The sequence below is a fragment of the Salmo salar genome, chromosome ssa01 (assembly GCF_905237065.1).
Source record: "Salmo salar chromosome ssa01, Ssal_v3.1, whole genome shotgun sequence".
Classification (NCBI taxonomy): Eukaryota; Metazoa; Chordata; class Actinopteri; order Salmoniformes; family Salmonidae; genus Salmo; species Salmo salar.
This window is the reverse complement of record NC_059442.1, coordinates 145,626,525-145,646,686: the sequence shown is the minus strand read 5'-3', so window position 1 is coordinate 145,646,686 and position 20,162 is coordinate 145,626,525. Positions and strand designations below refer to the sequence as shown.

The 20,162-nt window shown below is 50.7% G+C and overlaps 1 protein-coding gene across 1 annotated transcript in view; it reads left to right on the top strand.

Moving 5' to 3' along the window:
* LOC106567246 (NMDA receptor synaptonuclear signaling and neuronal migration factor) overlaps positions 1 to 20,162 on the top strand; it is a 196,573-nt gene that overhangs the window by 41,875 nt on the left and 134,536 nt on the right. The window contains 3 exon segments of the mRNA XM_045691675.1: positions 2,662 to 2,732; positions 3,012 to 3,091; positions 3,338 to 3,440. Of these exon segments, the coding sequence (XP_045547631.1) occupies positions 2,662 to 2,732; positions 3,012 to 3,091; positions 3,338 to 3,440 (254 nt within the window).

Genomic DNA, 20,162 nt, shown 5'->3' with positions numbered 1-20,162 from the left:
TAGCACTGAGATGCATTAACTTAGCTGCTGGGCCACTCAGGAGTAGTGTGCCATTTGGGATGCAGACCATGTTTGTAGAGTGAGACACATTATGCAGTGAGATAATGCAGTGTTCCATATTGCTGTCTTTTAGTGTGGGGAAATCTATTTTTACTGTACTGCTTGTTGCTCTCATTCTAACCCCTCTCCTTTTCTCTCTCTTTCTCTCTCTCTAACCCCTCTCTTTTTCTCTCTCTTTCTCTCTCTCTAACCCCTCTCTCTCTTTCTCTCATTCTAACCCCTCTCTTTTTCTCTCTCTTTCTCTCATTCTAATCCCTCTCTTTCTCTCTCTCTAACCCCTCTCTCTCTCTTTCTCTCTCTCTAACCCCTCTCTGTTTCTCTCTCTCTAAACCCTCTCTCTCTAACCCCTCTCTCTGTCTATCTAACCCCTCTCCGTTTCTTTCTCTCTAAACCCTCTCTCTCTCTTTCTCTCTAACCCCTCTCTGTTTCTCTCTCTAACCCCTCTCTTTTTCTCTCTCTTTCTCTCTCTCTTTCTCTCATTCTAACCCCTCTTTTTTCTCTCTCTTTCTCTCATTCTAACCCCTCTCTTTTTCTCTTTCTTTCTCTCTCTCTAACCCCTCTCTCTCTCTAACCCCTCTCTCTCTCTTTCTCTCATTCTAACCCCTCTCTTTTTCTCTCTCTTTCTCTCATTCTAATCCCTCTCTTTCTCTCTCTCTAACCCCTCTCTCTCTCTCTTTCTCTCTCTCTAACCCCTCTCTGTTTCTCTCTCTCTAAACCCTCTCTCTCTCTAACCCCTCTCTCTGTCTATCTAACCCCTCTCCGTTTCTTTCTCTCTAAACCCTCTCTCTCTCTTTCTCTCTCTAACCACTCTCTCTCTAACCCCTCTCTCTGTCTATCTAACCCCTCTCCGTTTCTTTCTCTCTAAACCCTCTCTCTCTCTTTCTCTCTCTAACCACTCTCTCTCTAACCCCTCTCTGTTTCTCTCTCTCTCTAACCCCTCTCTCTCTCTATCTAACCCCTCTCCGTTTCTTTCTCTCTAAACCCTCTCTCTCTCTTTCTCTCTCTAACCACTCTCTCTCTAACCCCTCTCTCTCTCTATCTAACCCCTCTCCGTTTCTCTCTCTCTAAACCCTCTCTCTCTCTAACCCCTCTCTGTTTCTCTCTCTAACCCCTCTCTTTTTCTCTCTCTTTCTCTCTCTCTTTCTCTCTATCTAACCCCTCTCTGTTTCTCTCTCTAACCCCTCTCTTTTTCTCTCTCTTTCTCTCTCTCTTTCTCTCATTCTAACCCCTCTTTTTTCTCTCTCTTTCTCTCATTCTAACCCCTCTTTTTTCTCTCTCTTTCTCTCATTCTAACCCCTCTCTTTTTCTCTTTCTTTCTCTCTCTCTAACCCCTCTCTCTCTCTAACCCCTCTCTCTCTCTTTCTCTCATTCTAACCCCTCTCTTTTTCTCTCTCTTTCTCTCTCTCTACCCCCCCTCTGCCTCTTTCTCTCATTCTAACACCTCTCTTTTCTCTCTTTTTCTCTCTTTTTCTCTCTCTCTCTAACCCCTCTCTCTTTCTCTCTATCTAACCCCTCTCCGTTTCTCTCTCTCTAAACCCTCTCTCTCTAACCCCTCTCTCTCTCTATCTAACCCCTCTCCGTTTCTTTCTCTCTAAACCCTCTCTCTCTCTTTCTCTCTCTAACCACTCTCTCTCTAACCCCTCTCTGTTTCTGTCTCTCTCTAACCCCTCTATCTTTCTTTCTCTCTAACCCCTCTCTGTTTCTCTCTCTCTAAACCCTCTCTCTCTCTAACCCCTCTCTCTCTCTTTCTCTCTCTCTAACCCCTCTCTGTTTCTCTCTCTCTAAACCCTCTCTCTCTAACCCCTCTCTCTGTCTATCTAACCCCTCTCCGTTTCTTTCTCTCTAAACCCTCTCTCTCTCTTTCTCTCTAACCCCTCTCTGTTTCTCTCTCTAACCCCTCTCTTTTTCTCTCTCTTTCTCTCTCTCTTTCTCTCATTCTAACCCCTCTTTTTTCTCTCTCTTTCTCTCATTCTAACCCCTCTCTTTTTCTCTTTCTTTCTCTCTCTCTAACCCCTCTCTCTCTCTAACCCCTCTCTCTCTCTTTCTCTCATTCTAACCCCTCTCTTTTTCTCTCTTTTTCTCTCTCTCTCTAACCCCTCTCTGTTTCTCTCTCTCTAACCCCTCTCTCTCTCTCTAACCCCTCTCTGTTTCTCTCTCTCTAACCCCTCTCCTTTTCTCTCTCTTTCTCTCTCTCTAACCCATCTTGTTCTCTCTCTTTCTCTCTCTTTAACCCCTCTCTTTTTCTCTGTCTCTAACTTTTCTCTCTCTCTTTCTCTCATTCTAACCCCTCTGTTTTCTCTCTTTTTCTCTCTCTCTAACCCCTCTCTCTTTCTCTCTCTAAACCCTCTCTCTCTCTTTCTCTCTCTCTAACCCCTCTGTTTCTCTCACTCTAACCCCTCTCTCTTTCTCTCTCTAACCCCTCTCTCTCTCTCTAACCCCTAACTCTCTCACCCCTCTTTGTTTCTCTCTCTAACCCCTCTCTCTTTCTCTCTCTAACCCCTCTCTCTCTCTAACCCCTCTCTCTCTCACCCCTCTTTGTTTCTCTCTCTAACCCCTCTTTGTTTCTCTCTCTAACCCCTCTCTGTTTCTCTCTCTTCACAGAGGAGATTGACAAGAAGCTAACAGCCTATAGGAGAGGCAGCAGAATCTGGAGGATGCTCATCTTCTGTCAGGTGAAACAGGGAGACAGTAGAGAGAGAGAAAGAAAGGGGGAGAGAGAGAGATGACAATGATTATGAAAGAACAAAAGAAAATGTGTTTTAGGCTGAATGCTGTAATTCCCAGTGAACAGATAGATGACACCTCAATTAGTGACATAACTCTGGAGGTCGAGGGGATAATTGTGTTTTTCTCTCAATGGGATCCTGCTGTGTTATGTGAGGGCCAAGTAGTGGTGTTGGTTATATTCTTGGCTGGGAACTTGAAAAGCGACATCTCTGTGGGGTTCTTAGGGAGGTCCAGGGCATCTGTACCTGTTGAAGAATAAAGTGGCCACATTCGCCAAGGTGGAGAAAGAGGAGGACATGAGTCAGTGAGTGTCATCAGTCTTACTCTTCATACAGCAGCCATACTTCTTACACCTGGGTGTGTCCCAAATGGCACATGGCACTACTTTTGACCAAAGCCTTATGGGCCCTATGGGCCCTGGTGAAAAGTAGTGCACTACATAGGGAATAGGGTACCATTTGGGATGCAAGCACACAGTTCCTGTCTCTGTGTTAGTACTGTTAGAGTAGCAGTATTGTTGTAAGTGAACTATGTTGTCCTCCTACAACAGGTTCTGGAGGAGGCTGAGTCGGTTTATGAGCAAAGTGAACCCTGAACCCAACCTCATCCACATTATGGGCTGCTACGTCCTGGGAAACCCCAATGGAGAGAAGGTACACTACATCTCTCACATGCTAAAACACACATACACACACACACACACACACACACACACACACACACACACACACACACACACACACACACACACACACACACACACACACACACACACACACACACACACACACACACACACACACACACTCCTTACTTTATGTGACTCATTATGGTGCCTTGCTAATATATGGAGACATTTCAGAATCACTGTCTTTCTTTCTCTCCCTCCTCTCTCTCTACTTCTCTCCCTCCTCTCTCTCTACTTCTCTCCCTCCTCTCTCTCCTCTCTCTCTACTTCTCTCCCTCCTCTCTCTCTACTTCTCTCCCTCCTCTCTCTACTTCTCTCCCTCATCTCTCTCTACTTCTCTCCCTCCTCTCTCTCTACTTCTCTCCCTCCTCTCTCTACTTCTCTCCCTCCTCTCTCTCTACTTCTCTCCCTCCTCTCTCTACTTCTCTCTCTCCTCTCTCTCTTCTCTCCCTCCTCTCTCTCACTTCTCTCCCTCCTCTCTCTCTACTTCTCTCCCTCTCTCTACTTCTCTCCCTCCTCTCTCTCTACTTCTCTCTCCCTCCTCTCTCTACTTCTCTCCCTCCTCTCTCTCTACTTCTCTCCCTCCTCTCTCTCCTCTTCTCTCTCCTCTCTCTCTACTTCTCTCCCTCCTCCTCTCTCTACTTCTCTCCCTCCTCTATCTCTACTTCTCCCCCTCCTCTCTCTCTACTTCTCTCCCTCCTCTCTCTACTTCTCTCCCTCCTCTCTCTACTCTCCTCCTCTCTCTCTCTCTCCTCCTCTCTCTCTTCTCTCCCTCCTCTCTCTACTTCTCTCCCTCCTCTCTCTCTACTTCTCTCCCTCCTCTCTCTCTACTTCTCTCCCTCTCTCTCTCTACTTCTCTCCCTCCTCTCTCTCTACTTCTCTCCCTCCTCTCTCTCTACTTCTCTCCCTCCTCTCTCTCTACTTCTCTCCCTCCTCTCTCTCTACTTCTCTCCCTCCTCCTCTCTCTACTTCTCTCCCTCCTCTCTCTCTACTTCTCTCCCTCTCTCTCTCTACTTCTCTCTCCTCTCTCTACTTCTCTCCTCCTCCTCTCTACTTCTCTCCCTCCTCTCTCTCTACTTCTCTCCCTCCTCTCTCTCTACTTCTCTCCCTCCTCTCTCTCCTTCTCTCCCTCCCTCTCTACTTCTCTCCCTCCTCTTTCTCTTCTCTCCCTCTCTCTCTCTACTTCTCTCCCTCCTCTCTCTACTTCTCTCCCTCCTCTCTCTCTACTTCTCTCCCTCCTCTCTCTCTACTTCTCTCCCTCCTCTCTCTCTACTTCTCTCCCTCCTCTCTCTACTTCTCTCCCTCCTCTCTCTCTACTTCTCTCCCTCCTCTCTCTCTCTACTTCTCTCCCTCCTCTCTCTCTACTTCTCTCCCTCCTCTCTCTAAATCTCTCCTCTCTCTCTCTACTTCTCTCCCTCCTCTCTCTCTACTTCTCTCCCTCCTCTCTCTCTACTTCTCTCCCTCCTCTCTCTACTTCTCTCCCTCCTCTCTCTCTACTTCTCTCCCTCCTCTCTCTCTACTTCTCTCCCTCCTCTCTCTACTTCTCTCCCTCCTCTCTCTCTACTTCTCTCCCTCCTCTCTCTCTACTTCTCTCCCTCCTCTCTCTCTCTCTCTCCCTCCCTCTCTCTACTTCTCTCCCTCCTCCTCTCTCTACTTCTCTCCCTCCTCTCTCTCTACTTCTCTCCTCCTCTCTCTACTTCTCTCCCTCCTCTCTCTCCTTCTCTCCTCCTCTCTCTCTACTTCTCTCCTCCTCTCTCTCTACTTCTCTCCCTCCTCTCTCTCTACTTCTCTCCCTCCTCTCTCTCTACTTCTCTCCCTCCTCTCTCTACTTCTCTCCCTCCTCTCTCTACTTCTCTCCCTCCTCTTCTCTACTTCTCTCCCTCCTCTCTCTCTACTTCTCTCCCTCCTCTCTCTACTTCTCTCCCTCCTCTCTCTACTTCTCTCCCTCCTCTCTCTCTACTTCTCTCCCTCCTCTCTCTCTACTTCTCTCCCTCCTCTCTCTCTACTTCTCTCCCTCCTCTCTCTCTACTTCTCTCCCTCCTCTCTCTTACTTCTCTCCCTCCTCTCTCTCTACTTCTCTCCCTCCTCTCTCTACTTCTCTCCCTCCTCTCTCTCTACTTCTCTCCCTCCTCTCTCTCTACTTCTCTCCCTCCTCTCTCTACTTCTCTCCTCCTCTCTCTCTACTTCTCTCCCTCCTCTCTCTACTTCTCTCACCTCCTCTCTCTACTTCTCTCCCTCCTCTCTCTCTACTCTCTCTCCTCTCTCTCCTCTCTCTCTACTTCTCTCCCTCCTCTCTCTCTACTTCTCTCCCTCCTCTCTCTCTACTTCTCTCCCTCCTCTCTCTCTACTTCTCTCCCTCCTCTCTCTCTACTTCTCTCCCTCCTCTCTCTCTACTTCTCTCCCTCCTCTCTCTCTACTTCTCTCCCTCCTCCTCTCTCTACTTCTCTCCCTCCTCTCTCTCTACTTCTCTCCCTCCTCTCTCTCTACTTCTCTCCCTCCTCTCTCTCTACTTCTCTCCCTCCTCTCTCTACTTCTCTCCTCCTCTTTCTACTTCTCTCCTCCTCTCTCTCTACTTCTCTCCCTCCTCTCTCTCTACTTCTCTCCTCCTCTCTCTCTACTTCTCTCCCTCCTCTCTCTCTACTTCTCCCTCCTCTCTCTCCTTCTCTCCCTCCTCTCTCTACTTCTCTCCTCCTCTCTCTACTTCTCTCCCTCTCTCTCTCTACTTCTCTCCTCCTCTCTCTCTACTTCTCTCCCTCCTCTCTCTCTACTTCTCTCCTCTCTCTCTACTTCTCTCCCTCCTCTCTCTCTACTTCTCTCCCTCCTCTCTCTCTACTTCTCTCCCTCCTCTCTCTCTACTTCTCTCCCTCCTCTCTCTACTTCTCTCCCTCCTCTCTCTCTACTTCTCTCCCTCCTCTCTCTCTACTTCTCTCCCTCCTCTCTCTCTACTTCTCTCCCTCCTCTCTCTACTTCTCTCCCTCCTCTCTCTCCTTCTCTCCCTCCTCTATCTCTACTTCTCTCCCTCCTCTCTCTCTACTTCTCTCCCTCCTCTCTCTACTTCTCTCCCTCCTCTCTCTCTACTTCTCTCCCTCCTCTCTCTCTACTTCTCTCCCTCCTCTCTCTACTTCTCTCCCTCCTCTCTCTCTACTTCTCTCCCTCCTCTCTCTCTACTTCTCTCCCTCCTCTCTCTACTTCTCTCCCTCCTCTCTCTCTACTTCTCTCCCTCCTCTCTCTCTACTTCTCTCCTCCTCTCTCTCTACTTCTCTCCCTCCTCTCTCTACTTCTCTCCCTCCTCTCTCTCTACTTCTCTCCCTCCTCTCTCTACTTCTCTCCCTCCTCTCTCTACTTCTCTCCCTCCTCTCTCTCTACTTCTCTCCCTCCTCTCTCTCTACTTCTCTCCCTCCTCTCTCTCTTCTCTCCCTCCTCTCTCTCTACTTCTCTCCCTCCTCTCTCTCTACTTCTCTCCCTCCTCTCTCTCTACTTCTCTCCCTCCTCTCTCTCACTTCTCTCCCTCCTCTCTCTCTCTTCTCTCCCTCCTCTCTCTCTACTTCTCTCCCTCCTCTCTCTCTACTTCTCCCCCTCCTCTCTCTCTTCTCTCCCTCCCTCCTCTCTCTACTTCTCTCCCTCCTCTCTCTCTCCTCTCCTCTCTCTCTACTTCTCTCCCTCCTCTCTCTCACTTCTCTCCCTCCTCTCTCTACTTCTCTCCCTCTCTCTCTCTACTTCTCTCCCTCCTCTCTCTCTCTCTCTCCCTCCTCTCTCTCTACTCTCTCTCCTCTCTCTCTACTTCTCTCCCTCCTCTCTCTCACTTCTCTCCCTCCTCTCTCTCTACTTCTCTCCCTCCTCTCTCTCTACTTCTCTCCCTCCTCTTCTCTACTTCTCTCCCTCCTCTCTCTCTACTTCTCTCCCTCCTCTCTCTCTACTTCTCTCCCTCCTCTCTCTCACTTCTCTCCCTCCTCTCTCTCTACTTCTCTCCCTCCTCTCTCTCTACTTCTCTCCCTCCTCTCTCTCTACTTCTCTCCCTCCTCTCTCTCTACTTCTCTCCCTCCTCTCTCTCTACTTCTCTCCCTCCTCCTCTCTCTACTTCTCTCCCTCCTCTCTCTACTTCTTCTCCCTCCTCTCTCTCTACTTCTCTCCCTCCTCTCTCTCTACTTCTCTCTCCTCCTCTCTCTACTTCTCTCCCTCCTCTCTCTCTACTTCTCTCCCTCCTCTCTCTCTACTTCTCTCCCTCTCTCTCTCTCTCTCCCTCCTCTCTCTACTTCTCTCCCCTCCTCTCTCTCTACTTCTCTCCCTCCTCTCTCTCTACTTCTCTCCCTCCTCTCTCTCTACTTCTCTCCCTCCTCTCTCTCTACTTCTCTCCCTCCTCTCTCTCTACTTCTCTCCCTCCTCTCTCTCTACTTCTCTCCCTCCTCTCTCTCTACTTCTCTCCCTCCTCTCTCTACTTCTCTCCCTCCTCTCTCTCTACTTCTCTCCCTCCTCTCTCTCTCTTCTACTTCTCTCCCTCCTCTCTCTCACTTCTCTCCCTCCTCTCTCTTACTTCTCTCCCCTCCTCTCTCTCTACTTCTCTCCCTCCTCTCTCTCTACTTCTCTCCCTCCTCCTCTCTCTACTTCTCTCCCTCCCTCTCTCTCTACTTCTCTCCCCCTCCTCTCTCTACTTCTCTCCCTCCTCTCTACTCTCTCTACTTCTCTCCCTCCTCTCTCTCCCTCTCTCTACTTCTCTCCCTCCTCTCTCTCTACTTCTCTCCCTCCTCTCTCTCTCTTCTCTCCCCTCCTCTCTCTCTTCTCTCCCTCCTCTCTCTACTTCTCTCCCTCCTCTCTCTCTACTTCTCTCCCTCCTCTCTCTCTACTTCTCTCCCTCCCTCCTCTCTCTCTCTACTTCTCTCCCTCCTCTCTCTCTACTTCTCTCCCTCCTCTCTCTCTACTTCTCTCCCTCCTCTCTCTACTTCTCTCCCTCCTCTTTCTACTTCTCTCCCTCCTCTCTCTCTACTTCTCTCCCTCCTCTCTCTACTTCTCTCCCTCCTCTCTCTCTACTTCTCTCCCTCCTCTCTCTCTACTTCTCTCCCTCCTCTCTCTACTTCTCTCCCTCCTCTCTCTACTTCTCTCCCTCCTCTCTCTCCTTCTCTTTCTCTCTACTTCTCTCCCTCCTCTTCTCTACTTCTCTCCCTCCTCTCTCTCTACTTCTCTCTCTCCTCTCTCTCTACTTCTCTCCCTCCTCTCTCTCTACTTCTCTCCCTCCTCTCTCTCTACTTCTCTCCCTCCTCTCTCTACTTCTCTCCCTCCTCCTCTCTCTACTTCTCTCCCTCCTCTCTCTCTACTTCTCTCCCTCCTCTCTCTCTACTTCTCTCCCTCCTCTCTCTCTACTTCTCTCCCTCCTCTCTCTCTCTCTCTCCCCTCCTCTCTCTACTTCTCTCCCCCTCTCTCTCTACTTCTCTCCCTCCTCTCTCTCTACTTCTCTCCCTCCTCTCTCTCCTCTCTCTACTTCTCCCTCCTCTCTCTCTACTTCTCTCCCTCCTCTCTCTCTACTTCTCTCCCTCCTCCTCTCTCTACTTCTCTCCCTCCTCTCTCTCTACTTCTCTCCCTCCTCTCTCTCTACTTCTCTCCCTCCTCTTTCTCTACTTCTCTCCCTCCTCTTTCTACTTCTCTCCCTCCTCTTCTCTACTTCTCTCCCCCTCTACTTCTCTCCCTCCTCTCTCTCTCACTTCTCTCCCTCCTCTTCCTTCTCTCCTCCTCTCTCTACTTCTCTCTCCCCTCCTCTCTCTCTACTTCTCTCCCTCCATCTCTCTACTTCTCTCTCTCCTCCTCTCTCTACTTCTCTCCCCTCCTCTCTCTCTACTTCTCTCCCTCCTCTCTCTCTACTTCTCTCCCTCCTCTCTCGCTCCTTCTCCTCCCTCCTCTCTCTCACTTCTCTCCTCCTCTCTCTCTCTTCTCTCCCTCCTCTCTCTATCTTCTCTCCCTCCTCTCTCTACTTCTCTCCCTCCTCCTCTCTCCTTCTCTCCCTCCTCTCTCTCTACTTCTCTCCCTCACTCTCTCTCCTTCTCTCCACCTCTCTCTCTACCCTTCTCTCCCTCCTCTCTCTCTCTTCTCTCTACTCCCTCCTCCTCTCTCTACTTCTCTCCCTCCTCCCTCTCACTCTACTTCTCTCCCTCCCTCTGTCTCTACTTCTCTCTCCTCTCTCTCTACTTCTCTCCCTACTCTCTCTCACTCTCTCCCTCCTCTTCACTCTCTCCCTCCTCCTTCCCTCCTCCCCTCTCTCTGCCTCTACCTCCCTCCTCTACTCTCTCCCTCTCCTCTCTCTCTCTAACCTCTCCCTCCTCTCTCTCTCTACTTCTCTCCCTCTCTCTCACTTCTCTCCCTCCTCTCTCTACTTCTCTCCCTCCTCTCTCTCTACTTTCTCCCGACTTCCTCTCTCTCCCACTTCTCTCCCTCCTCTCTACTTCTCTCTCCCTCCTCTCTCTCTACTTCTCTCCCTCTCTCTCTACTTCTGCTCTCCTCTCTCTACTTCTCTCCCTCCTCTCCTACTTCTCTCCCTCCTCTCTCTACTTCTCTCCCTCCTCTCCACTTCTTCCCCCCTCTCTCTACTTCTCTCCTTCCTCTCTCTCTACTTCTCTCCCTCCCCCTCTGCTCCTTCTCTCCTCCTCCTCTCTCTACTCTCTCCCTCTCTCTCTACTTCTCTCCCTCCTCTACTCTCTACTTCTCTCCCTCCTCTCTCTCACTTCTCTCCCTCCTCCTCTCTCTACTTCTCTCCCTCCTCTGTCTCGCTTACTTCTCTCCTCTCCTCTCTCTACTTCTCTCCCTCCTCTTTCTACTTCTCTCCCTCCTCTTTCTACTCTCCTCCTCTCTCTCTCTTCTCTCCCTCCTCTCTCTCTCTTCTCTCCCTCCTCTCTCTACTTCTCTCCCTCCTCTCTCTCTACTTCTCTCCCTCCTCTCTCTCTACTTCTCTCCTCCCTCTCTCCTAACCTCCTCCTCTCTCTTCTTCTCTCCCTCCTCTCTCTACTTCTCTCCCTCTCTCTCTCTACTTCTCCCTCCTCTCTCTCTACTTCTCTCCCTCCTCTCTCTCTACTTCTCTCCTCCCTCTCTCTACTTCTCTCCCTCCTCTCTCTACTTCTCTCCCTCCTCTCTACTTACTTCTCTCCCTCCTCTCTCTCTTCTCCCTCCTCTCCTCTCCACCTTCTCTCCTCCTCTCTCTCCTACTTCTCTCCCTCCTCTCTCTCTACTTCTCTCCCTCCTCTCTCTCTACTTCTCTCTCCCTCCTCTTTCTCTACTTCTCTCCCCTCCTCTCTCTCTACTTCTCTCCCTCCTCCTTATCTCTACTTCTCTCCCTCCTCTCTACTACTTCTCTCCCTCCTCTCTCTCTCGCCTCTCCCTCTATCTTTCTACTTCTCTCCTCCTCTCTCTCTACTTCTCCCTCCTCTCTCTCTACTTCTCTCCCTCCTCTCTCTACTTCTCTCCCTCCTCTCTCTCTCACTTCTCTCCCTCCTCTTCTCTCTACTTCTCTCCCTCCTCTCTCTCTACTTCTCTCCCTCCTCTCTCTCTTCTCTCCTCCTCTTCTCTACTTCTCTCCCTCCTCTCTCTCTCACTTCTCTCCCTCCTCTCTCTCATTTCTCTCCCTCCTCTCTACTTCTCTCTCTCCTCTCTCTACTTCTCTCCCTCCTCTCTCTGCTCTCTCCCTCCTCTCTCTCTACTTCTCTCCCTCCTCTCTCTACTTCTCTCCCTCCTCTCTCCCTTTCTCTCCCTCCTCTCTCTCTGCTTCTCTCCCTCACTCTCTCTCTGCCCTCTCCCTCTCTTGCTCTACTTCTCTCCCTCCTCTTCTACTTCTCCCTCCTCTCCTCCCTCCTCTCTCTCCTTCTCTCCCTCTCTCTCTCTCTTCTCTCCCTCCTCTCTCTCCCTTCTCTCCCTCACTCTCTTTTACTTCTCTCTCCCTCCTCTCTCTCTACTTCTCTCCCTCCTCCTCTCTACTTCTCTCCCTCCTCTCTCTACTTCTCTCCCCTCCTCTCTCTACTTCTCTCCCTCCTCTCTCTCTACTTCTCTCCTCCTCTCTCTCTCTTCTCTCCCTCCCTCTCTCTCCTCTCTCTACTTCTCTCCCTCCTCTCTCTCTCTTCTCTCCCTCCTCTCTCTACTTCTCTCCCTCATCTCTCTCTACTTCTCTCCCTCCTCTCTCTCTGCACTTCTCTCCCTCCTCTCTCTACTTCTCTCTCCCTCCTCTCTCTCTACTTCTCTCCCTCCTCTCTCTACTTCTCTCTCTCCTCTCTCTCTACTTCTCTCCCTCCTCTCTCTACTTCTCTCCCTCCTCTCTCTCTACTTTTATTCTCCCTCCTCTCTCTACTTCTCTCCCTCCTCTCTCTACTTCCTCTCCCTCCTCTCTCTCTACTTCTCTCCTCCTCTTTCCTCTACTTCTCTCCTCTCTCTCCTCTACTTCTCTCCCTCCTCTCTCTCTACTTCTCTCCCTCCTCTCTCTCTACTTCTCTCCTCCTCCTCTCTCTACTTCTCTCCTCCTCTATCTCTACTTCTCTCCCTCCTCTCTCTCTACTTCTCTCCCTACTCTCTCTCTGCTTCTCTCCCTCCCTCTTCCTTCTCTCCCTCCTCTCTGCTTCTCTCCCTCCTCTCTCTCTACTTCTCTCCTCTCTCTCTCTACTTCTCTCCTCCTCTCTCTCTACTTCTCTCCCTCCTCTCTCTCTACTTCTCTCCCTCCTCTCTCTCTACTTCTCTCCCTCCTCTCTCACTTCTCTCCCTCCTCTCTCTCTCTTCTCTCCCTCCCTCTCTCTACTTCTCTCCCTCCTCTCTCTCTCTTCTCTCCTCCTCTCTCTCCCTTCTCTCCTCCTCTCTCTCTACTTCTCTCCCTCCTCTCTCTCTACTTCTCTCCCTCCTCTCTCTACTTCTCTCCCACCTCCTCTCTCTCTACTTCTCTCCATCCTCCTCTCTGCTTCTCTCCCTCCTCTATCTCTGTTCTCTCCTCCTCTCTCTCTACTTCCTCTCCTCCCACCCTCTCTCTCTACTTCTCTCCCTCCTCTTTCTACTTCTCTCCCTCCTCTTTCTCTTCTCTCCCTCCCTCCTCTCTCTACTTCTCTCCCTCACTCTCTCTCTACTTCTCTCCCTCCTCTCTCTCGCCTCTCCCTCCCCTCTCTCTCTGCTTCTCTCCCTCTACTCTCTCTCTGCTTCTCTCCCTCATCTCTCTCTGCTTCTCTCCCTCCTCTCTCTACTTCTCTCCCTCCTCTCCTCTCTACTTCTCTCCCTCCTCTCTCTCTACTTCTCTCCCTCCTCTCTCTCCCCCTTCTCTCTCCCTCCTCTCTAGCTACTTCTCTCCCTCCTCTCTCTACTTCTCTCCTCCTCTCTCTCTACTTCTCTCCCTCCTCTCTCTCTACTTCTCTCCCTCCCCTCTCTCTTCCCTCCTCTCTCTACTTCCTCTCCCTCTCTCTCTTTCTCCTTCTCTCCCTCCCTCTCTCTCCTCTCTCTCTACTTCTCTCCCTCCTCTCTCTCTGCCTTCTCTCCCTCCTCTCTCTCCTCTCTCTCTACTTCTCTCCCTCCTCTCTCTCTACTTCTCTCCCTCCTCTCTCTCTACTTCTCTCCCTCCTCCTCTCTCTACTTCTCTCCCTCCTCTCTCTCTTCTCTCCCTCCTCTCTCTCTACTTCTCTCCCTACTCTCTCTCTACTTCTCTCCCTCCTCTTTCTACTTCTCTCCCTCCTCTTTCTACTTCTCTCCCTCCTCTCTCTCTACTTCTCTCCTCCTCTCTCTACTTCTCTCCCTCCTCTCTCTCTCTTCTCTCCCTCCTCTCTCTCTACTTCTCTCCCTCATCTCCTCCTCTACTTCTCTCCTCCTCTCTCCCTATTCTCTCCCTCCTCTCTCTCTCGCCTCTCCTCCTCTCTCTACTTCTCTCCCTCCTCTCTGCTTCTCCCTCCTCTCTCGCTTCTTCTCTCCCTCCTCTCTCTACTTCTCTCCCTCCTCTCTCTCTACTTCTCTCCCTCCTCCTCTCTCACTTCTCTCCCTCCTCTCTCTTCTTCTCTCCCTCCTCTCTCTACTTCTCTCCCTCCCCTCTCTCTCTCTCTCTACTTCTCTCCCTCCTCTCTCTCTGCTTCTCTCCTTCTCTCTCTCTCCCCTTCTCTCCCTCCTCTCTCTCTACTTCTCTCCCTCCTCTCTCTCTTCTCTCCCTCCTCTCTCTCTACTTCTCTCCCTCCTCCTCCTCTCTACTTCTCCCTCCTCTGCATCTCTACTTCTCTCCCTCCTCTCTCTCTACTTCTCTCCTCTACTCACTGCTTCTCTCCCTCCTCTTCTACTTCTCTCCCTCCTCTCTCTCTGCTTTCTCTCCCCCTCCTCTCTCTCTGCACTTCTCTCCCTCTCTCTCTCTACTTCTCTCCCTCCTCTCTCTCTACTTCTCTCCTCCTCTCTCTCTGCACTTCTCCTCCCTCCTCTCTCGCTCTTCTCTCCTCCTCTCTCTGCTTCTCTCCCTCCTCTCTCTCTACTTCTCTCCCTCCTCTCTCTCTGCACTTCTCTCCCTCCTCTCTACTTCTCTCCCTCCTCTCTCTCTCGCCTCTCCTCCTCTCTCTGCTTCTCTCCCTCCTCTCCCTCTACTTCTCCCTCCTCTCTCTCTACATCTCTCCCTCCTCTCTCTCCTCTCTCTACTTCTCTCCCTCCTCTCTCTCCTTCTCTCCCTCCCTCTCTCTCTACTTCTCCCCCTCCTCCTCTCTCTACTTCTCTCCCTCCTCTCTCTCTCTACTTTTCTCCCTCCTCTCTCTCTACTTCTCTCCCTCCTCTCTCTCTACTTCTCTCCCTCCTCCTCTCTACTTCTCTCCCTCCCTCTGCCTCTACTTCTCTCCCTCCTCTCTCTCTGCTTCTCTCCCTCCTCTCTCTCTACTTCTCTCCTCCTCTTTCTACTTCTCTCCCTCCTCTTTCTACTTCTCTCCTCCTCCCTCTCTCTACTTCTCTCCCTCCTCTCTCTACTTCTCTCCCTCCTCTCTCTCTGCTTCTCTCCCTCCTCTCTCAACTACTTCTCTCTCCTCCTCCTCTCTACTTCTCTACTCTCTCTCTACTTCTCTCCTCCTCTCTCTCTTCTCTCCCTCCTCTCCTCTCTACTTCTCCCTCCTCTGCTCTCCCCACTTCTCCCTCCTCTCTCTCTACTTCTCTCCCTCCTCCTCTCTGCTTCCTCTCCCTCCTCTCCTCGCTGCTTCTCTCCCTCCTCTCTCTCTCTTCTCTCCCTCCTCTTTCTCTTCTCTCCTCCTCTCTCTCTCTTCTTCTCTCCCTCCTCTCTCTCTACTTCTCTCCTCCTCTCTCTCTACTTCTCTCCCTCCCACTCTCTACTTCTCTCCCTCCTCTCTCTCTACTTCTCCTCCCTCCTCTGCCTCTCTTCTCTCCCTCCTCTCTCTGCTTCTCTCCCTCCTCTCTCTACTTCTCTCCCTCCTCTATCTCTACTTCTCTGCCTCTCTCTACTTCTCTCCTCCTCTGTCTCTCTACTTCTCTCCCTCCTCTCTCTGCTTCTCTCTCTCCTCTCTCTGCTTCTCTCCCTCCTCTCTCTGCTTCTCTCCCTCCTCTCTCTCTACTTCTCTCCCTCTCTCTACTTCTCTCCCTCCTCTCTCTACTTCTCTCCCTCCTCTCTCTACTTCTCCCTCCTCTCTCTCTACTTCTCTCCCTCCTCTTTCTACTTCTCTCCCTCCTCTTTCTGCTTCTCCCTCCCTCTCTCTCTTCTCCTCCCTCCTCTCTCTCTACTTCTCTCTCCCTCCTCTCTCCCTCCTCTCTCTCTCTTCTCTCCCTCCCTCTCTCTCACTTCTCCCCCACTCCTCCTCTCTCTACTTCTCTCCCTCCCTCTGTCTCTCTTCTCTCCCTCCTCCTCTCTCTACTTCTCCTCCCTCCTCTCTCTCTACTTCTCTCCCTCCCTCTCTCTCTACTTCTCTCCCTCCTCTCTCTCTACTTCTCTCCCTCCTCCTCTCTCTACTTCTCTCCCTCTCTATCTCTACTTCTCTCCCTCCTCTCTCTCTCACTTCTCTCCCTCCCTCTCTCTCTCTACTTCTCTCTCCTCCTCTTTCTACCTTTCTCCTCCTCTTTCTACTTCTCTCCCTCCTCTCTCTCTAACTTCTCTCCCTCCTCTCTCTCTACTTCTCTCCCTCCTCTCTCTCTACTTCTCTCCCTCCTCTCTCTCTACTTCTCTCCCTCCTCTCTCTCTGCTTCTCTCCCTCCTCTCTCTCTACTTCTCCCCTCCTCTCTCTACTTCTCTCCTCTCTCTCTCTACTTCTCTCCCTCCACTCTCTCTCTACTTCAGAGAGAGAGAGAGAAATGAAAGAGAAAGGAAGAAGGAAGAAATGAAGAAGAAGGAAAGAAAGGAAGAGGAATAGAAGGAGGAAGGGGAGAAGAAGCTCAGAAGAGAAAATCAGAGAGGAGGAGGAAGGAGGAAGAAGTGGAGGAAGGAGGAGAGAGAGGCTCAGAAGGAGGAAGAAGAAGTGGGAGAAAGAGGAGGGAAGAGAAGCAGAGAGGAAGGAGAGAGGAGAAGAGAAATGAGAGAGAGGAGGAGAAATGAAAGGAAGGAGGAGGAAAGTGAGGAAGGGGAAGGAATGAAGGGGGAGGAAGAGAAAATTGAAGAAGGGGGAAGAGAAATGGAGAGAGGAAGGAGGGAGGAGAAATAAGAGAGAGAGAGGAAGGAGGGGAGGAAGAAATGGAGAGGGAAGAGGAAGGAGAAATATGAAGAGAGGGGGGGGAAAATGAGGAAGGGGAGAAAATGGGAGGAAGGAGGAGAAGAAAAATGAAGAGGGAGGAAGAAAACGAGGAGAGGGAGAGAAAATGAAGAGGACAGGAGGGAAGAAGAGAGGAGGAGGGAGGAAAGAGAATCAAGAGGAGGGGAGGAGGGGGAATGAGATGGGGGGGGAGAAAATGAGGGGAGGGGGGGGAGGAGAAAACAGAGAGGAAGGGGGGGAGGGAGGAAAATAAGAGAGGAAGGAAGAGAGGAAGAAACGAGGGAAGAGAGAAACGAGGGGGAAGAAAGGGGGAAGAAAATAGAAGAAATGTGAGGAAGGAGGAAATAGAATGAAGGAGGAAAATAGAGGAAGGAGGAGGAGAATGGAGGAAAACAGAGAGAGGAAAATAGAGAGGAAAGGAAGGGGAGGGAAGAAGAAGGAGGAAGAGAGAGGAAGGAGGAGAAATATGAAGAGAGAGGAGGAAAATGAGAGGGAGAGAGAGAGAAAGTGAGAGAGGAGGAAGGAAGAGGAGAGGAGGAGAAATGAAGAGGAGGAAGAGAAATCAGAGGAGGAGGAAGGAAGAGAGTAAGGAAGGAGGAGAGGAGCCAAGAGGGAGGAGGAGGAGGAAGGAGGAGGAAGGAAGAGGAGGAAAGGAGAAAAATTGAGAGGAAGGGGGGGGGGAAAATGAAGAGGAAGGGGGGGGAAAGTAGCGAAGGGCAGAGAGAAGGGAGGAGGGGAAGAAGCAGAGGAGAAGAGGAGGAGAAAAATGAAGAGAGAGGAGGGAAGAAGAAATGAAAGAGGAGGAGGAAAGAGAAAATAGAAAAGAAGGAGGAAAGAAGAAATGAGAAGAGAGAGGAGGAGCGAAAATGAAGATAAGAGGAGGGAAGAGGAAGGAGGAGGAAGAGCTGGGGGAGAGGAGGGAGCAGAGAAGGAAGAAGTAGAGGGGGGGGGAAAGTAGAGAGACCGCAGAGAGGAAGGGGGGGGGGGGAAATGAGAGGAGAAAATGAAGGAGAAGGAGGCAGCAGAGGAGGGGGGAAGAAGTAAGAAGAGGGGGGGAGAGGGAAAATGAAGGAAGAGAAAAAGTGGAGGGGGGGAGAAAATTTGGGAGGAAAATGAGAGGAGGATGAGGGGGAAGTAGAGAGGAGGGAGGGGAGAAGTAAGTAGAGGAGGGGAAGGATGAATGAAGAGACCAGGAGGAGGAAAACGAAAGAAGGAGGAAGAAATGAAAGAGGAGGGAGAAGAAATTAGAGAATAAGAAAATGAGGAGGGGAAAACAGAGAAAATGAAGGAGGAAAATGAAGAAGAGGAGAAGAAAACAAGAGAGGAGGAGGGGAGAGGAAAAAAATGAGAAGGGAAGGAGGAAGAGGAGAGGAAAAAAATAGAAGGGAAGGAGGGGGTGAGGGGAAGGAGGGGGGGAAGAAATGGGAGGAAGGAGGAGAAATAGGAAATGAAGGAGGAAATAGAGGAGAGGAAGGAGGAGAAGGGGGGGGGGGGAAATAAGAGAGGAAGGAGGAGAGAAAGAGGAAGAGGGGGGGGAAGGAGAGAGGGAGGAAGGAGGGAAGAGAGAGGAGGGGGGGGGGAAATAGAGGAGAGAGAAAACGGAAAGATGAGGAGAGGAGAAGGAGAAAACGAGAAGGGGAGGAAACGAGAGGGGGAAAATGAAGGGGGAGGGGAAAGGAAAATGAAGAGGAAGGAGGAGGAAGCAAGAGGGAGAAGAAGCTGAGATGAAGGAGGAGAGAACGAGAGGAGGAGGAAAAAATAGAAGAAGGAGAGAGGAGGAAACGAGAGGGGAAGAAAGGGGGGGAAATGAGAGAGGGGGAGAAGAAATGAAGAAGGAAGGAAAATGAAGAGGAAAGGAGGGAGGAAAATGAAGAGGAGGAAAATGAAGGGGGAGGAGAGGAGAAATGAAAGGAGAGGAGAGGAGAGAAAGTAAGAGAGGAAGGAGGAGGAAGAAGGAGGAGAAAGAGAAGGGAGGGAAGAAGAAGAAACAGAGGAAGATGGGGAGGAAAGAAGCAAGGAGGAAGAAGAAATGAAGACAGAGAGGAGAAGAGAGAGGGGAAAGTGAGAAGAGGAAGGAGGAGGAAGAAAACAGAGAGGAAAGGAGGGAAGAAGAAAGTCAGAGAGAAGGAGGAGGAAGAAGCAGAGAGAGAGGAGAAATGAGAGAGAAGGAGGGAGAGAGAAATGAGAGAGAGGAGGAAAATGGAGGAAATGAGAGAGAGGAAAGGAGGAGAGAGAAACAGAGAGGAGGAGGAGGAAAGAAATGAGGAAGAAGAGAAGAGGAAGGAGGAAGAAGCAAGGAAGGGGGGAAGGAAGCAGAGAGGATGAGGAGGAGAAATGAAGGAGGGAAGAATGGAGAGAGAAGAAGGAGGAGGAAAGAAATCGAGAGAGGAGAGGAGAAGGAGGGGGGAAGAAGCAGAGGAGGAGGAAGAAATGAAGAGGAAGGAGGAAGAGAAAATGAGAGGAAGGAGGAACGAGAGAGAGGAGGGGAAAAAGAGATTAAGGAGGAAAATGAAGGGAGGAAGAGGGGGGGGGGGGCGGAGTGAGGGGAGGGAAGAATGAAAGGGAGGGAGAAATGAAAGGAGAAGCAGAGACGAGAGAGGAGGGGGGAAGGATAGAGAGGAAGGGAGAATGAGGGGGGGGAAGAAGCTGAAGGAGGAGAAAATGAGAGGGGGAATGAAGAGAGAGAGAAGAAGAAGGAGAAGAGAGGAGAGAAATGAAGAGAGGAATGAGATGGGAGGAGGGAAGGGGGGAGGAGGAAGAAGAGAAGGGGGAACGGGGGAAATGGGAGGAAGGAAGAGGGGGGGGGAAGTAAGAGAGGGGGGGGGAGAAAATGGGAGGAGGAGGGGGGAAGAAATGAGAGGGAGAAAGTAACGGGGATGGAGGGGGGAGAAAATGAAGGAGAGGAGTGATGAGTGAGGAGGAGGAGGGGGATGGGAAAGGGAAATAGAAAGGAGAGGGGGGAAGAAGCAAAGGAGGTGGAAAATGAAGGAAGGGGAAGAGGAAAACGGAAGGAGGGAGGAGCCAGAGAGGAGGGGGGAGGAGGAAGTAGAGAAGAGGAAAGAAAAGTAAAACAGAGAGGAAGGAGGATGAAATGAGAGAGGGAGGAAGAAATAGAAGAGGAGGGAAGAAGAGGAGGAAGAAGAAAGAAGGAGGAAAATGGAGAGAAGAGGAGGAAGAGTAAGAGATCAGAGGGGGGAGAATAATGAGAGAGGGAGGAGAAAAGCAAGAAGAGGAGGAAGGTGAGGAGGAGGGGAAGAAGAAATGAGAGGGGAAGGAGGAGGAAAGAATGAAGGAAGGAGGGAGATGAAGAGATGAGGAGAAAGGAAAGGACCGGAGGAAATGAGAGGAAAGGAGAAACGTAGAAGGAAGGAGGGAGAAGGAGGAGGAGAAAATGAAGAGGAAGGAGGGGAGGAAGAGAAGAGAGAAGGGAAGATAGGGAAGAGTGAAGGAGGGAGGAGAAGGAAAGTAGAGAAGGAGGAAAATGAGAAGGAGGGTTAATAAAATGGGAAGGGAAGAGAAACAGAATGAGGAGAGAGGAAATGAGGAAAAGGAATAGAGAAAAGAAGGAGGAGAGAGGGGGGAAGAAAATGAGAGGAAGTAAGGGAAAGTGTATGAGGGGGGGAAAATGAGGAGGAATGAAGAAGAGGAGAAACGGGAAAAATGAAGAGAGGAAGGAGAGAAAGAAAGAGAAGGGGGGAAGAGGGAAGTGAGGAAGGAAGAGGAAAACGAGGAAATAAGAGAGAGGGGGGGGGAGAAAACAGAAAATGAAGTGGAGGGGGGTTGATGAGAGATGGATAGAGGGAGGGAGAGGAGGGAATAGAAGAGGAAAGGTGAGAGGAAGGAAGGGGGGGAAAGTAAGAGGAGGAAAATGAAGAGAGGAGAGAAGAAATGGAGGGAAAAAGTGAAAGAAGGAGGAGGAAATGAAGAGGAGAAAGCAGAGAGGAAGGAGGAAGGGGAAGGAGGGAGAAGAAATAGAAGAGGGAGGGAGTGAGAGAGGGGGGAAATAAGAGGAAGAGGAGAATATGACAAGAGAAGACAAA